Source organism: Nematolebias whitei, chromosome 7 (assembly GCF_014905685.2).
Source record: "Nematolebias whitei isolate Nwh7 chromosome 7, NemWhi1, whole genome shotgun sequence".
Classification (NCBI taxonomy): Eukaryota; Metazoa; Chordata; class Actinopteri; order Cyprinodontiformes; family Rivulidae; genus Nematolebias; species Nematolebias whitei.
In genome coordinates this window covers 29,448,487-29,467,649 of record NC_056504.1, presented here as the reverse complement: position 1 = coordinate 29,467,649, position 19,163 = coordinate 29,448,487, and the positions used below count along the sequence as shown (strand labels likewise).

Genomic DNA, 19,163 nt, shown 5'->3' with positions numbered 1-19,163 from the left:
TAAGGGCCTTGCTCAAGGGCCCAGAGTGGGGCAAATGAGGGTGGGGACAGGTGTGGGTGTTTCACCTTTTCCACTCATATTTTTAATGTGGTCAGTCCGGTGAGTTGACCGACGACCTCTGATCACAAGTCCACCCTCTCTAACCTCTGCACCACCACTCCCCCAATAATAATTACTTAATAATAATCAATATGTGCTTAAATAAGAAACATTGTGACGACTTCCCGTATAAATAAAGTGATCCCAACAGTTTCGGAAGGAAAACTTCTGCTGTAATTTAACTGACATTCAAGTGTTCATCCTGCAAAACGGTTGTTTCAAGTCTGAATTGATTTTTTTCTCTCTAAAAAGTAAAATAAAATAATTAAAATTACCCATGTTTTATTTTTCTGGTGCTTTTTGTTTGGTTTTAATTTGGTGTCAGCATTACATCAAGTTAGGTAAGATTTTTAGGCAAGTCACACATTATGACAGAAAAAGATTAATCATTTTATTAAAAGGCAACTTCCTCATTTATTTACTAATGTACTTTTTACATACTGCAGGTTTTCCTGCCATGTTTTATTATCTCTCACTGCCATTAAGTTTTATTTACCTTTTGGTTTTGCAATTTAAAATGTCATTTTCCATTTAGTTTGGTCAAAGTAACCCAAATAATTGGTTTTAAAAGGGAAAATTCTCTGTTATATGTCATAATCGATCTTTTTAGACAAGAACAGCAGCTTTTCACACACATACAACAACATGCAGGTTGCTGCTTATTATGGATGTGAAAATACTACTTCTAATAATTTCCAGGTCATGTTTGTAAATGAGAAGTGGTTCTCAAACAATGTACATGGTCAAATAAATGTAAAAAGAAATGATGAAGCTGGTAACATATAAAATGCTTTCATTGTCAATACATCCAAATAAAAAAAAAGTGGACTGCCTGTCTCTTTGAACACAGTTTTGTGGGATAACACTTTCAGAAAATGGACCTCCTGCAGAAAACTGGTGTAAACAGAAAATAATTGATTTTGTGATAAAACATTTAGCTTTGTTGAAGCTTTTTAAGGCTGGAATAAATGAGTTGGAAGAGAAAATGGCGTTTAGTGTGAGTGTAGAAGCTCTCAATTAGATCCACGGGGATGCTATTGTTTAAAGAGCCTCCAGGCACACAATGATGCTTGGAGGGAGGGAGTTATACCCATGAAGCCCTTGGGTATTCACTAATCACCACTGTGTCTCTGGAGGTATCCTGCAGATTGACAAGTTTTTACTGCCTTTCTGTCATGCTTCATAACACCGTGAGAAAATAATTGCCAGCATTTTGTGTTTTGCCTATACTATACAATTTGGTATACATGGTATACTTGGTTGGTATACTCTATACATGGAGGTTTTAGACAAAGATTACCATTCAGCCCTGTTGACCATAAGAGACCATTTAAGTCCAAAACTCATATCTGTCTGAGCAGAAAACATTTTGACATGTTCATAATGATTTTTTATTTTAAAACAAAAATAGCATAAACTAATAAAATATTTAACTGCGAGTTATTGTTCCATTTGTTATCTGGTGTGTACTGTACGTGAGGGGTTTTATTGATGCTGCTGGTGATGATATTCCCTGACATAATAAAAAGTTTGAGACAGAAATTGTTGCTGATTTCTCTGCTGATCCCTGCCATGGAGCTGAAGCAGACAGCCAGACTGTAAATATCTTCAGCTTCACTTCACCTCAGGATCGGATCAGGGGCGGAAGCAGAGGGGTGGCCAGGGTGGCACTTGTTATGACTGGTTAAAAAAAAACCGTCTAGCTCTGTTCCTGGATCAGATATCTACCGTACATGTAAAAGAGCCAAACGATTGCTAGGACTTCTTCTTTCTGCTTTTCCCTCTTCAGGGGTTGCCACAGCAACACTTCTACTTCTCTTAAGTTCTCTTCCACCTGTTCCCTGTTCTCACCACAGATCACAATGTCATCTGCAAACGTCATAGTCCATGGGGATTCTTGCCTGACCTCATCTGTTAGTCAGTCCATCACCAGAGCAAAAAAGAAGGGGCTCAGAGAAGATCCTTGATGCAATCCCACTTTCACCTTGAAGCTATCTGTCACTCCTGCAGCACATCTCACCACTGTCCTGCTGTCCTCACACATGTCCTGTATCAGTCTAACATACTTCTCTGCCACTCCAGATTTCCTCAAGCAATACCATACCTCCTCCCTCAGCACCCTGTCATATGTTTTTTTCTAAATCCACAAAAACACAATTGAGTTCTTTCTGACCTTCTCTGTACTTCTCCATCAGCATCCTCAAAGCAAAGATGGCATCTGTGGTGCTCTTTCTTGGCATGAAACCATACTGCTGCTCACAGTCTCCTCTCTTGCTTCCACAACTCTCTTCCAGATCTTCATTGTTTGACTCATGAACTTAATTCCCCTGTAGTTGCTACAACTCTGTACATCACCCTTGTTCTTAAAAATGGGCACCAGCACACTTCTCCACCGTTCCTCAATTTCTCTCCCTCAAATACACCACTGAATATCTGAGTCAAAAACCTCACTGCCATCTCTCCAAGACATTTCCAAACCTCTACTAGATCCTATTTACTTACTATCGCCTTCCCCTTCTTCATTTTTTTCAGAACTTTCCAAACTTCACCCTCTCTAATCTTTCCCACTTCCTGGTCCACAGTTTCTTTCACTTCTTCTCTTCTTTTCCCTTCAGTCTCTTCATTCATTAGCTCCACTAAGTATTCCTTCCATCTTCTCATCACATTCTCCTCACTTGTTAGAACATTATCATTCTTATCTTTAACAAGCCTAAACTGCTGCACATCATTTCCAGCCTGATCCCTCTGTCTTGACAATCGGTATAAGTTCTTCTCGCCCTCTTTAGTGTCAAGCCTCCCATACAACTCATTAGTGGTGGAGAAAGTACTCAAACACTGTACTTAAGTAAAAGTACAAATAAACAGACAAAACTGTACTCTAGTAAAAGTAGAAGTACCACATTAACATTTTTACTTAAGTAAAAGTAAATAAGTACTTGCTTTTAAAATACTTAAAGTATTAAAAGTAAAAGTACTTGATGAATGTATTACCGAATGCAATGGTCTACATATCTTTAAGTCTGCCTACCATATGTATATTTTCTGTAATACATTAATAGTGTTGTTCCATTTTAATTTTAATTCCATTCCATTTTAATCCATTTTAATGAACAATGCTGCAGATAATGCATATTTTTATTGTGTTTACTCTGTGACACATTTCACACTTGGACTTGTGATTCTGTGCGTCAGAATTTCAGGGATGACCTGCAGAGTTAAATGCCATTAATCAAAATAAGAAAGAGGAATGATTATAACTTTGAAAGTTTTTATTTAACACAAATCAAAACCAATGTGTAATTTTAACTGCAGTAAACACATTTAAGTAAAAGTTGTCTGCCTGAACAAAAGGATCGTTAGACACAACTAACAAAGGAACAGGCTCTGATCATTTCCACTGATATTTCAACTCCAGTTTGTCATCAACTCTAGTTAAAATACTGTCTAGTCAACCTTGTAATGGGTCAATATTGAACAATATTTTAACTTCCTGACACCATTTTTAAAACTTGGACCCGAGTGTTGAGCCATTTGGAGACATCTCTTGTCTCCTAACATCATGAACTGACACATTTTAATATCGCAGCAAGAATTTCTTGTTCAAGTTCAGAAGAAGTTGGTTTTCAAAGATTTTTGAGTCCAGTCTGGCTCTTTTGGGAGAGAAGCTGTCCTGCTGTACTGAGCAGTCTTTCAATAAGGCGCATATCTTCTGGGTGACTCTCTTGTGGTGGAATACATTTTGGGTGTGTTAGTGGTGCTGCGGGTGCACCCATCTCAGTGACATATATACTAGAATATATGTACAGGTAATTGGCCCAGCTCTTCTTGAAGGCGGGCCTAATGTTACCTGCCCACTTTGCAGTGATTCAAGGGACCAGCTCCCCTCTCACCAGTGGTTACTTTCAAAGTAACAAACAAATCAAAAAGCCGCAACATGAATGTAACTTGTAATGCAACACATTCTAGAAATGTAGTGTAGTATAAAGTACAGATACTTGATGTAAAATGTAGTGGCGTAAAAGTATAAAGTACCCACATTTAACTCTACTTAAGTAAAGTACAGATACATGAAAAATGTAATTAAGTACTGTAACGAAGTATTTGTACTTAGTTACATCCCACCACTGCAACTCATCATACGCCTTCTGCTTTGCCTTTGCTTCCTCCCTCTTTGCTCTACATTGCATCTCCTCATATTCCTGTCTCCTCTCTTCAGTCCTCTCACTAACTATGTTTACATGGATGTAAGTAATCAGATCGAACGGCTGTTCAGAATAAAAATGCGTCATGTAAAAACCCCGTTCGGGTTATTTTTTGTTTATTCAGCATGATCTGAAATAATTTGTGATCAGAATGAAACGGGTGGTTTACGCCGATTCATAACCCGAACGGTGCGCATGTAAACACTTGATCTGTTTGTTTTTATCTGATGGTGAAAAACTGACCTCACTGCACATGTGCAACTTTTTCATTTCCGCCTGGCTAATGCTAATAATATTAGCATGTCGGGGAAGCAAAACTGGTCGGTGAGCGACACAGTATTTCTACTACAAACTTTGAGAGAGCTCAAAATGATCTGCATCACCTGTAGCTCAGTCAGGGAGTGCAGTAACGTCTCCACCGCCATTAAAACCTGTCGCGGGTCCATTTTGGGTGCTCAGGTTCATTTACATTCATCCTGGAAGTAAACCGGAAGTAGCACTTCTTCTTCTGTGTTTTTTTAAGGAGAGTTTACCCCTCTGGGCATGACAGTACTTCTGTTCAGAACAAAGCCCGCTGCATAAAAACGCTTGTCATGAACAGATTGTGCTCATGTAAATGATACATTTGAATAATTTAATCTGAAAACATTTCAATCCTGTCAAAAAATTTTGCGCTTGTAAACATAGCTTCTGTCTTATTTCTTCTTGGCTAACCTCTTTTTTTTTAATAGCTTCCTGCACTTCACTGTTCCACCACCAGGTTTCCTTATCATCCACACTGTCCAGATGACACACCAATTACAGTAGTCCCTCGTTTATCACAGGGGATCCGTACCCTGAATCCATGCAATAAGTGAAAAACTGCGAAGCAGGAAGCACTCTCGGCCATGCCCACTTCTCCGCTGCAGAACAGAGATCGACAGAGGAGGGAGGAGGAGCTGCAGCAAGAAGTTTCTCATACAGTGTGGGCTGCACAGGTGCAGCAGGTGCTAGATAATTTAAAATAATTCATTTAAAACAAAAATTCCATGTTGATCGTGCAGTTCATCCATCAATCAGCCAATTGTGTGTCATGTCCAATCTTATTTTGAAAAACCGCAATACAGCGAGTCAGCGAAAAACAAACCGTGATGTAGCGAGGGACTACTGTAATGTCCCAGCTGTCTCTCTAATTACTGTTGCTGTAGTAGCCCAGTCACGTGGAAGCTCTTTTTTTACCACCCAGAGCCTTTAACAGCTCCTCTCTGAAAATTTCACAACATTTTTCCTTCCTCAGCTTCGGTCTTCTTCTTTGATTTTACTTATTTTATTTTCTTCTAAACACCAGTCATTCTACACACAACCATCGGTGCTGTCTGGCCACACTCTCCCCTCCCACAATCTTACAGTCTCCAATCTCCCTCAGGTTCTCTTCTACACAGAATGTAGTCTACATGTGTACTCCTCCCTCCACTCTTATTATTATTATTATGTTCCTCCCTCTTTTAGAAATAAGTGTTGACTACAGCCATTTCCATCCTTTTGAAAATTTCCACCACCATCTGTCCTTCCTGGTTTCTTTCCTTGACACCAAACCTACCCATCCCTTCCTCATCCTCTCTGTTTCCTTCACCAACATGTCCATTCAGGTCTGATCCAATCACCACTCTCTCCTCCCTGTGAATATGCTCTATCACTTCATCCAGATCCTTCCAAAATTATTTTTCTCCTTTATGTCACATTCAACCTGTGTAGCATAACCACTAAAAACATTTAGCATTTAACTTCCATCTTCAGACTCATCACCCTATCTGACACTCTTCACCTCTGCTACATACTTTGCCATCTCCTCTTTCAGGACCACCTCTACTCCATTTCTCTTTCTATCCACACCATGGTAAAACAGTTTGAACCCTTATCCAATGCTGCGAGCCTTGATGCCCTTCCTCTTGGTCTCTTGGACACATAAAACTTCTACCTTCCTTCTCTGCATCATGTCAGCCAACTCTCTACCTTTGCCTGTCATTGTCCCCACATTTAGAGATGTAATAATAATAATGTGTTATGTATTGTCATCATTGTATGTTCCCATACAACGGCAAAACTGCTCAGAGACACCACAAGATGTGCAATGACTGGGGATTGAACCTGGGACTTTCACGTCCTGAGTCAGCTGCCCTGCCTCTACACCATCTCAGCCCCCATGTCACCCTCAGTCTTACATTCATAACTTTCCTCTTCTCCCTCTGTCTCCTGACATATTTCCCTCCTCGTAGTCTGTGACTAATAGTAGCAGTAGTTCCAGACGTAAAAAGCAGAAAAGGGGATCTAGAGTTGTGTCCAGGTTAGCTTAAGACCGTATCGTAGACGTTTTATTGGGAAGCGGGGAGCTTCTCGCTGTCTACAAACCGTTTCATCTAATTGGGAGTTTGACACGTCACCTGAAGCCTGGCCAGCGTGGACCTCTACCTGCTTGTCTTCCGTATATTATTCAACCTTTTGGATGGAGGTCATCATGCTCACCATCTGGGATCTCCTTGTCGTAAACGTTCTTCTGATGCGAGCAACCTAATCTGTGTGCTGCTCTTCGTGGATTAGCTGCTGAATTGTCATCGTTGCACATGACCCTTCTCAATGCGTGCTCCATCAGCAACAAGTCTTTTGTCTTGAATGAAACGATTATGAAGGAGTTCCTTGATTTTATGTTTTTAACTGAAACATGGCAACAAAGCTTGGAATTCGTTCATCTGCGGGAACTCTGTCCAGGTAACTGTGCTGTTCTTGCAACACCCCGTGAAGCATGTAGAGGTGGTGGACTTGCAGCCGTGTTTAAGGACTGTTTTTCCTGCAGACTTGTAAATCCAGTCCCATTCTCTACATTTGAGCAATAAATAATCAAAGTTAGCTCTTTGAAAATATTTTATTGCATTTTAGTTTATAGACCTCCCGGTACAATGTATTTTTATCAGAATTCACTGATTTTCTGTCCTCCATTATTAAGTTGGAGAATGCTTTAATTTTGGGTGATTTTAATTAACACATTGATGATGTTACCTGTAAGGCAGCAGCAGACCTTATATCCATCACAGACTCATTTCACTTTACTCAGCATGTGTGTGTCCCCACTCATTATAAAGGCCATACATTGGACCTTGTTTTCTCTTTAGGCCTGGATGTGGAAGCTGTTCATGTGGAGGATATTTTTCTAAGTGATCACAAATGTATTTATTTTAATAACTTTTAGTCCTGATCCAGTTCCTTCTAGCCTTTTGATCCAAACGCGGATCATCTCTGAACACACTCCTGAAGCTTTTATTTCTTTATTTGATTCTGCCTCTTTACATTATGATATCATGAATGTGGATTCAGTTGTTTTTTGTTTTAAAACTCACTGTATGGAAATATTGGACACTATAGCACCTTTAAAACAGAGCACTGTCCAGCGTAAAAGCTGTCCTTGGATCATCACTGAAATCCTTAGTTTGAGGAGAGCATGTCGGAAAACTGAACGTTTTTGGAAACGTACTGGACTGGTGGTTCACAGACTACATCTTAAAAAACTGATCAGCTCTTTGAATGAGATGCTCAAGACTGCCAGAGCTCGTTATTTTGCTAATCTCATCAAATCCAAAGGACGAAATCCCAAAATTTTATTTGATACAATCAAGAACGTTGTCTCTCCAGCATTTTTATCTCAGAGTGCTCTCACGTATGCAGATTGCAATCGGTTTTTAAATTATTTCATCGATAAGGTTACCAGCATTAGGGCCAGTATTTGTCCTTCACCTTCCCTTCTTTTGGTTCCTTTATCGCTGACCCATGATAAGTGATCCTCTTTTACCCCAGTTTCCATTAAGGACATCTTAGATCTATTGGGTCATATGACACTGTCATCTAGTCCCCTTGATGTCCTCCCTACGTCTCTTTTTAAAGATGTTTTTTATCTGTATTGGCCCAAGTGTTGTACAAGTGATAAATTCTTCTCTTTGTTCTGGCACTGTCCCACACTACTTTAAAACTGCTGTTGTCTGTCCTTTGCTAAAAAAGCCAAACTTGGATTCTTGGTTGCCTGAAAACTACAGACCTATCTCCAAACTTCCCCTTCTATCAAAGGTCCTTGAGAAGGTAGTAGCACAACAATTAAACTGCTTCTTGGAGGTCAGTGACATCATGGATTCTTTTCAGTCTGGTTTTCGCAAACTGCACTCCACAGAAACAGCATTATTAAAAGTTTCAAGTGACATGTAGATGGCATCTGATTCTGGAAACTACACTGTGTTGGTTTTATTGGACTTGACTTCAGCCTTTGACACAGTGGATCACACTGTTCTTATCAATAGACTAAGAGATCTATTTGGTATTTCTAGCACTGTTTTAAATTGGTTTATTTCTTATTTATCCGAAAGGTCTTTAACTGTTTTTATAAATAACGTTCACTCTGATATAGCACAGCTGTCTTGTGGGGTACCCCAAGGTTAAGTTTTGGGCCCAATCCTCTTTTTATTGTATTTACGCCCCTTAGGTTTTATTTTGAAACGTTACAGTAATGTGCCTTACCATTTGTATGCTGACGACATTCAGCTATACTGTTCTTTTCAAGCCTCCGAGTTCCATAAATTGAACTCAGAAACTATCTATTAGAGATCAAAACATGGCTGAATGACAACTACCTGCATTTAAATACAAACAAAACTGAGACTCTTATTATTGCCCCATATGATAAAATTCCAGTTAACAGGCAGTATCTTATGTTTTTAAATCCTTCGGTAAATAATAATCTCAGAATTTTGGGTGTCGTCTTTGATCATTATCTTTGGACAGTCGTTGTAAATTGTTAGTTCGAAATTGTTTTACCATCTAAGAAACATTTCAAAACTACGATTTATGGTATCACAGAAGGAACTGATGATTGTTCGTGCTTTTATTTCCTCTCGTTTAGATTATTGTAACAACCTTTTAATGGATCTGAATAAATCTTCCCTAGCTCGCCTTCAGTCTGTGCAGAATGCTGCAGCGAGGCTGCTAACTAGAACCCACAGAAGAGCCCACATAACACCTGTTCTGGCCTCTCTGCATTGGCTCCCCATGCATTTCAGGAGTCATTTTAATATTTTGGTCCTAACTTTCAGGGCACTTCATGGTCAGGCTCCCAAATATTTATCGGACCTTTTAAAGCCTCTCTGTCCCACCAGGACTTTGAGATCTTCAAATCAAATAATGCTGATGACGCTAAGAACTTACTTTAAAACACGTGGAGACAGATCATTCCAAGTGGTGGCCCCGAGGTTTTGGAACGATCTCCCTCTGTCACTGCGCTGCTCAGATTCCATTGACTCTTTTAAAAAAGATCTTAAGACTTATTTATTCAGACTGGCTTTTAGTTAAATTTTGCTTACCTTTTCTTTTTTGTTTTACTTGTGAAGCACTTTGTGATGTTATTGTCTGTGAAAGGTGCTATATAAATAAATACTTACTTACAGAATTTTCACAGACACCCCGTTTGTCTACAGAATTTTCACAGACACCCCGTTTGTCTACAGCATGTGGTGGTTGTTGTTAACCTGGACCTCGACCGATCTGCTTAGATGAGTTTGCATGTAATTTGTGGCAAAAGTATTTTACATCGGATTCTCTACCTGACACAACCATCACCATTTACCCAGCCTTGGGACCAGCACAAGAGATATACTGGCCATTACACATATTTTATGAAACTCTAAAAGTTAGATTTTCAAAATAACTGTTCTTACAGTGAGTGTGACTTCTATTTATTTTTTTACCTTCATGAATATTTTCACAAGTTTATAAGCACAATTGTCTTCATCTGGATCATTCAAGACCTGCTCACACATCAAGAACAGATCATTTATTTTTCAGAAAATACAATGCACATCAAGTTGCTCATACACATTTATCAAAATCTTGGCGTTTATGATAAAACCAGCAGCTGTGGTCATCAAAATGTTACCATAAAAAATAAAATGGCAGTGTTTGACACAGTATGGTATATGTTGTAAATCTAAATTTCACAGATGAAAATGTGTACCATGAACAGATGTACAGTATATATATATATATATATATATATAGCATAATAATTTACTGTGAACAAAAGAGAAACAACCTATCAAGAACAGATATACAGTAAATTTAATGCAGTCTTTCAGTAAACACAATAAAAATATTGCAACTGTAAATAAATCACTGTTTTATTCAAGTTTACAGTAATTTACTGGCAGCTGTGATCATCAGGGTTTTAGCATTAAAATATGAAATCACAATGTTGGACACATCACAGTGTGTTTTCTTTTTAAATTTAAATTAAGATAAGATAAAACTTAATTATATCATTATATTATAACTTGATTAAATTATATATTTCACAGTTAGAATCTGCACTTCATGCTAAATTATCATGAAAAAATATATTCAAGGTGTCATTGTGTGGTAAAAATTGTTCAACAACTTAAATACTGTAAATCTTAAAACAGTCTTTTGTAGAAAAATTAACAAAAAGCAAGGGTAAAACCATAAAACTTGGGTTTTTTTTTATCTTTTAGCATTACAGTTATTTAACTGCATCAGAATTTCAATCTAAATACTACAATGTGGATGTCTGACTGAGTGAGCTAAAAATTCTTGAGTTTACGATAAAATATTCGTAGCTCCAGCAGCCAGAATTTCACAGTGAAGACTACAAAGACAAAGGAATAAACCTTAAGGGTTAACACAAGCTCGGGAACATAATTTAATTTGTGGCTGTAGACATTTTTTGTTCATCTGTGACAGTTTTTAGAGTGCACAATGGAAAGGGGCTCTTCTCGTTTAAATGAAAGACATACTGTTGAAATGTTTTCCCGTTCCAGGATTTTAATTGCCCAACCTTTTGCACCCTCTCATGTCATCTTTTTTTGTGTTTTTAATTCATAATGTGCTGAAAGTTTTCAATGGGAAACAGCAGGTGCCTTCAGCACAGATCTTTTCCTGCAGCGCTGCAGTGTAGTTATATAAAACAAAGAGAATCTGACGATGTCACAATGCAAAGGCTACCTTAAAAAAGATGTTGTCTTCTAGCACAAGTTACCTGCTTGTTGCTTTCCATGAATGCATACACTTTGGATCACGTCCTGTAAATAAGGTATAACAATATATCAAGAATCCCTGCCATTGAAAAAGAGTAAAATGATAAATAAAATGTAGAAATAATATGAAAATGTGAGAAAACAATGACAGATGTTAGTAGGTGTTCTTTACATAATGAGATGTCTTCTCAGCCTAAACCTGTTAAAGCAAGAGGTCATTCAAGCCTGCAAAGTTTTCTCTTTGCTTCACATATATTCTTTTGAGCTTTTCCATAATGTTAATATAAACGTCTGCTGCCTACAAAGCCCAAAATTAACTGGTTCCACAAAAGAGAAGCCCGAGTACAGAAAGCTGTGCCCCTATTTCAACTTTTAAATAATCTAGGACAAACAAGGGCAACATCTGGCTCGAGGGCCACAACTGGGCTTTGGTCTATTTCCATCGGCCCTCAATGTCCTCAAATTAAAACAACTTAAATTAAATTCGTGAAAAGCAGCTTTCTATTGCTGAATCTTGGGGCAAAATGAAGCTTTTCCCACATTTTGATTTTTACATGTTTCTGATGAATGCTACTGTTGCAAAAAAAAAAAATCAAAAGCTTCTTTTTGGATAAGTATCAATTGTTGTGTTGGGAGAACCTGACTGAGAATAAAAGTAATAAAATAAACTTAAATAAGAAAAAGACTGTAACTTTATAACATTTTCATTGCCCGTATACAGGATGTATAATTTAAATGCCAAGCATGTGTTACTGTGTTTTGACCATTGATTTATACAGTCATAACTAGACACAGGACCAGAACCAGGATGTTGAAGCCACAACAAAGATGAGCGCCTCCTATGCTGGCTGCAGTACAATTTTTAAATCCCAACATTCGATATAAACAAATGGGACTTTTTTTTGTTGTTGACAATAACAAAAAACAAATGTACAATCCAGGAAACTTTTTCAGGTGTGGATGTTTTATTAATTTGTGGTATGTTTAAATGTTCATTTTAAAAATACTTTCATTTTCAATTATTTGAGACTTAAAGACAAGCATCATGTGTGATTGACAATTTAACAGCCTTCTGTGAACAAGTTGGGGGGGTTGGTTGGACTTTTCTAGTGAGGGTCCAGCCATAGAGTCCAGAGGCTGGCTCCAAAACTACAGCATGGCTGCACCCACAGAAACAAGCATTTTAGCCTCAGTTTTGATCAAAGGCGTCGTTTTGACCAACTTTATTAATGGTGATGCGCTGAATCCAAAAGTAAAACAATGCATCACTGGATTTTTTTGGCTTCAAATTTTCACAATGGAAGTTTAAACAAATCTCTTCATCCATCTTTATTTAAGCCTTTGGTATTAATCAAACATGCTATATACCTTCTTAGTAATTTGGTATCTGGTAGTTTAGGTTTCAGTTTAAATTGTGGTTCTTTTTTCTTTAAGGAAATTGAACATTAGGTAAAATTAATATTGCCCACCTCTGCTGCAGGAACCAATCTGCACTCTGAGAGCAGATCTTTGTCTGCATCATAAGAAAATGTAAGATGATTGAGAACGTCCAGAGACTTTCCATATAGATAATGCACTGTGGAAAACTTTTTAAAATTAAATCCAAATATTAAACCAAGCATGACACAACTCTTCAGTTTTCAATTTCTTGCTTCCCATACGCCGACTGTGTTGCTGCTGGCATTAAATTAAAAATCAGTACATTTAAAAAATACTTACAAAATCCCAATTTCAACATGTGATGGTTTTCTCTCACGTAGATTTTCCATTACCTTAAATCCAATAAAAAAAATAAAAGCGTTATCTCCCTTGAAACACGATCCTTTTTGTTATAAAGGTTTTGAAGCAATAGATGACATTGTTTAACAGCATATTCCTTTTCTTTAGGTGGCCAACCTCCTGCGTTTGTTCCAAATACCTCAGATCAGCTATGCATCCACTAGTGCAAAGCTCAGTGACAAAACCCGCTATGACTATTTCGCCCGGACTGTACCCCCAGACTTCTACCAGGCCAAGGCCATGGCTGAGATCCTGCATTACTTCAACTGGACATATGTGTCGACAGTAGCATCAGAAGGCGACTACGGTGAGACTGGCATTGATGCCTTCCAGCAGGAGGCCCGCAGTCGCCAGATCTGCATTGCAACGTCAGCTAAAGTGAGCCGTTCCATGAATCGCCAGGGCTATGAGAACGTGATCCGCTCTCTGCAGCAAAAGTCTAATGCCAAGGTGGTAATCCTGTTCACCCGCAGCGAGGACGCCCGTGAACTGCTGGTTGCCGCAGCTCGAATGAACGTCAGCTTCACCTGGGTGGCCAGCGATGGATGGGGGGCGCAGGAGAGTGTGGCGAGGGGCAGTGAAAGTGCAGCCAATGGGGCATTTACCATAGAGTTGGCCTCCTATCGAATCAGAGAGTTTGAAGATTACTTTACCAAGCTGAACCCATATACCAACACAAGAAACCCATGGTTTAGGGAGTTCTGGGAACACCGGTTTAACTGCAACCTTCAAGAGCCCGGCTGCAGTGAACACAACTTAAGAGACGGGATTTTTGAGCAGGAGTCCAAAATTATGTTTGTGGTGAACGCTGTCTATGCCATGGCCTATGCTCTGCACAACATGAGGCAAGCAGTGTGCTCCAACACATCCAAGGTCTGTGATGCCATGAAACCGGGCAATGGCAAAAGATTCTACAAGGAGTTCATTTTGAAGACCAAGTTTGAAGGTGGGCAAATATGTTAGTGGGAACTCATTAGAAAGATTTGCAGTCTACCAAGGTGGAAGTAAAAACTTATGCTAAAGGGTATAAATAAACTGGAAATAAAAAGATTAATTTCATTGTGACAATTGCAATGTAAAGTACATGTAAGGTTGCATGACACAGGATTAGAGCTTCAAACGATTTTCTTATTAACACTGAATAAAAGCATTGTGATAATGTAATTAGAAAAATAATCCAGAAATTACCAGGAAAGAATCAGAGGGGGAATGTACCATATGTGGAACAAACTATTCTGAGGATACATAGAACAATGACTGTTTTATTTACAGCTTACATAACACACTTCATTACACAAAAACTCAAACTTTATAGTAACAGATACAAGACTAAGATGTGCTTAACAAAATCAGATAGAAACTTAATCTGAGATTTTAACTAGCTTTGCTTTGATTCAATGTGCTTTAAACATACAACAAACTTTAAACATGGTGAAAACGATATATTTGCAATGCAAATACAAAAGTTTACAAAGGAGACCAAAAAATGCACACATAAACAAACAGAAAAATACACACACAGACACTGATATAGCAGTGTGTGTGTGTGCGTGCGTGCGTGCGTGCGTGTGTGTGTGTGTGTGTGCGTGCGTGTTAGGTGGTGGAGAGTCTCAGCAGTCATCCAGTCAGTTAATTGAAACTTAAAGTGTGCGCAGATATTAGGTGATGAGTGTTTAAATGGATCACTTATCAAAGAATGTGTTGTTAAGAACTTTCCTGAACTTAAAATGAGCTTTATAAGTACCCAGAGAGTTAGAATTTGAAAGAAACGAAACCCAACAAGGATTTAATGTGGTTTTTCCACATTTTTTATATTCATTTAGAGCTCAGGTCAGCAATTTTCAGAGACCATGACCATTAGACCAGTGGTGTAGTCTATGCAATATGCGGGCATACAGAGTATATCCACTAAAAAAAGCTTAAGAATTTCAGTACACCCACTTAAAAGTGTCCAATGATACATGACATATCATTAGGCACTTGTCATTGATACATTAAACGGCAGCTAAACGCTTCTGTAACAATTTATCTATATGCAGCGCTTGTTTATTACATTCGCTTATCCAGCGAATTATTGTATAATTCTGTACTTACTACTTAATACTTGAACATGTTTTACTTTGATACAGTTTTATAAAATCTATAACATGTTCTTAATACAAGGTCAACTGTTGTACAAAGTTTGATGTTCATTTATTCAAATATAAGCATCAGAGAAATTTGGTAATGTTCAATATGCTTAAAAATCAACATAAACTGACAATTACATTGTGCTAACAGGTGTACTTTGGTTTATAAGCACAGTATACCTGTACGGACCGACCACGGTTTTACATTGGATGTTGGACAGTCATGCTCCGTGGCTTCAGCGGTTTCCAACGTCCAACGTAAAACTAACTTTACTGCAGTATACCCACTACAAAAATGTAGACTACACCACTGCACTGGACTGAAAGCACTCTCACTAGACTTAGAACTTGTTTCTTGACAAAGCCAGAAGACACAAATCTGATAGCCTAAGAAATTCAAACAGGCTTTGGGCAGTGATCTGATTTTGATTTCCGATTTGATTTCTGATTTTCACTAACCAACATTTAAACAATTTAAATGTAAATGTACCAGAGTCAGTCAAAAGGCTCATTGAGTAAAAAAGCAACTAAACTAAAAGCTTAAACGTAATAAATCTTAAAATTAGAAACAACATATACAATATCAGATGTACCCAATGTTAATAGCTAATGCTGGTTTTGCTTTGAATAAGTGAGGAGACGAGGACTGCCTGACAAACTGTCACACGTGATCCAATCAGTGATGAAGGGCTCAAATCACTGTATGTTTATAAGACTATAAAGCGGGTTTTGATGAGGATGTTGAGCTGAGAAACTAAATTATGACGTTATTTGTTCAAATAAATAATCAGCTGAAGTGATCTCCTGTTTGACTGACTGAATAAATTGTTACAGTAATTGAACCTGCTTCAAAATTATGTGAGTCAGTGTTTAAGTTGGTTTGACGTATAATCCCCCCCCCCCCATCTATTTATGATTCAAGTTCTGTTTGTGACTTTTAAAGTTTAGATCCAAAAAACTTTCAAGCCTTGTAAAATTCATTGTCAGCAGTGTGAATTATAATAGAAATGCATCATGACACTTTTATCATTACATTTAGTCCTTATAGTTGTAGATATCTTATCATACATGGCATACTCTGATATTTTCCATACCTTTGAATGCAAAAATGACATTTTAAAACGATTGTATTTTTGTTTCCCACCAGCTCCTTTCAGACCTGCCGACACAGAGAGCATGGTGCGTTTTGACTCTGTAGGTGACAGCATCAGCCGTTACAACATCTTTCATTACCACAAAGAAGAGGGCAAGTTTACCTACAAGAAAGTTGGCTACTGGGACCAGATCTTGACCCTGAACACCTCTCTGGTACCCTGGCGTGGCCTCGTCCCTCCGACCTCTCAGTGTAGCGACCCCTGCAGGAAGAACGAGATAAAGAGCATGCAGCCTGGAGATGTGTGCTGCTGGATCTGTATTCCATGTCAGCCCTACCAGTATCTGCAGGATGAGTTCACCTGTGCTGACTGCAGCTTCGGTCAGTGGCCGCTGGCCAACTTAACTGGCTGTTACGATCTACCTGAAGAATACATCCGCTGGGAGGACGCCTGGGCTATTGGGCCTGTTACCATCTCTATTCTTGGCATCCTGTGCACCCTGACCATAGTGGGTGTGTTCTTGAAGCACAACGAAACACCTGTGGTCAAAGCAAGTGGGCGCGAGCTCTCCTACATCCTCTTGATGGGAGTGCTGATGTGCTACAGCATCACTTTCATCTACATTGCCAAACCTTCCACTGCTGTTTGCACGCTCCGCAGGCTGGGCCTGGGCACCTCCTTCGCTGTGTGTTACTCCGCGCTGCTCACCAAGACCAACCGCATCGCTCGGATCTTCAGTGGGGTAAAGGACGGAGCCCAGCGGCCACGCTTCATCAGCCCAGCCTCCCAGTTAGCAATATGTGGTGCTCTTATCTCCTGCCAACTGCTGGTGGCCGTTATTTGGCTGCTGGTGGAAGTACCAGGGGTTCGGAAGGAGGTGAGCCCAGAAAGGAGGAATGTGGTTACCCTCAAGTGCAACAGCAGGGACACCAGTATGCTTGTGTCGCTCACCTACAACTGCGTCCTCATCATCCTCTGCACGGTCTACGCTTTCAAGACCAGAAAGTGTCCCGAAAACTTCAACGAGGCCAAGTTCATTGGTTTTACCATGTACACCACCTGCATCATCTGGCTCGCCTTTCAGCCCATTTTCTACGTCACAGCCAGTGACTACAGGGTAACTATGCGTGGTTGTCTTATAATAATCTCAGCTGAGCATTTACAATTTGTGGTTTGTTTTGTTATTGAGCTTCTTGAGTTCAGCTTTGTGAGATAATCTCAAAGAAAAGCCCGCCGTGTTCTCTCTCCTTAAGAAGACAGTTTCACTTGCGTATTCCATTTGATCTCCGTCATCCAAGACTTATGAAAGGATTTCCTCTGATGTGGGTTGAAGGATCTTTCATGACAAGAGCAAAGACTCTGGAGAAAAAAAAATCTAACATACATATCCTGACAGGAAAAGAACATGGTCGCCAAACTAATTAATTTATAAACGCTTAGCTGCACAACTCAGGTGCAAAGAGACCCCTTCAACACATGGTTCAAACACAACAGTTTTTCTATAAGCAAGGACGGCGAGTGCGCTGTGATTTCCGGCACCGCCTTTTGGATGGACTGCAGAAGTAAGAAAAGGCTAAATTTAGCTTGCATCACACAAACGGCAAAGAGTAAATGAGCTGATTTTGCATTTCGAAACTGTAGGCATTGTAATATCACAGCCGAACACTCATTAGAATATTTCAAGCTCCAGGTCCTAATGAGCTGGCTTCCCTGTGCAGTTCGTGTGAAGTAATGAAAGAAAACTTTAAGCATGAAACTGACAGAGCATGTGAGCTGAGTGCCCGAGGCAGACCCAAGGCTGCTGCTGCCACAACGTTTTGGTCAAGGTGTGCATCAGGGTCTTTGTTGTGCAAACAGGAAGGAGGAGGGGCGTCTAGATCACACAGGCTTTCTATCATCATAACGTATCTCAGCCTTTTCATCTGAGCTATAATCGTATCATGAACCACCGTGAACTTAAAACCACCCCCTCAAAGTCAGTGAGATTTACAAAAAACACCTGGACATGGTAAAATATGAGTTTTCATGCCGCACGCAGCACAGCTTAATTAAAGAGAACGAGAGGGATGACATTGCAACAGAGACCTTAAAGCCTTGGCTCTGTCTGACAACAATAATAATGAATGAATAATAAAACTCAGTTACTGTGTTTCAATACAGTCAGGGTTTAGCTTTGTTGCTCAGTGAATCATGATGAATTCAAAATGTAATGAATAGATAATAACAACACACACTTAGTAAAATGTGCAACCCTTTTAATTGAATTCAGTTCAGTTTATTTATAAAGCGCCAAGTTACAACAGAAGTTGTCTCAGGGCACTGAACAGAAACATTCATAAACATAAATAATAATTTAACACTATTTTTCTGAAGAGCAGACAGCTTTGAGTTTAACTTCATCACAGAACTCTCATCTTGAGCAAACATGAAGGCGACAGTGGAAAGGTCAAACTCCCTCATGAGGAAGAAACCTTTAGCAGAACCGGGCTCAGGACAAGCGGTCATCTGCTTCGACCGGCTGAGTTATGTAGGAACAGATACACAATGGCAGGTCAAGAATCACACGTTAAGATAGAAATAGTATCAAATGAAAACTATTCAATTTTAGCAAATCATTTAAGGAAATTAGGTCATGGATTTATCCAAAAGGAAAGTCTTAAGCCCAGTCTTAAAACTGGACAAAGTGTCAGCCTCACGGACAGAAACTGGAAGTTGGTTCCACAAGAGAGGAGCCTGATAACTGAAAGATCTTCCTCCCATTCTGCTTTTGGAAACTCTAGGAACCACAAGTAAACCTGC

At 39.1% G+C, this 19,163-nt stretch overlaps 1 protein-coding gene across 1 annotated transcript in view; it reads left to right on the top strand.

The window, feature by feature from the left end:
- Positions 1-19,163, top strand: part of grm2b (glutamate receptor, metabotropic 2b) — a 52,294-nt gene that overhangs the window by 28,471 nt on the left and 4,660 nt on the right. Inside the window, exons 2-3 of the mRNA XM_037679352.1 lie at positions 13,250-14,087; positions 16,418-17,481. Of these exons, the coding sequence (XP_037535280.1) occupies positions 13,250-14,087; positions 16,418-17,481 (1,902 nt within the window). The remainder of the gene's footprint in view (positions 1-13,249; positions 14,088-16,417; positions 17,482-19,163) is intronic.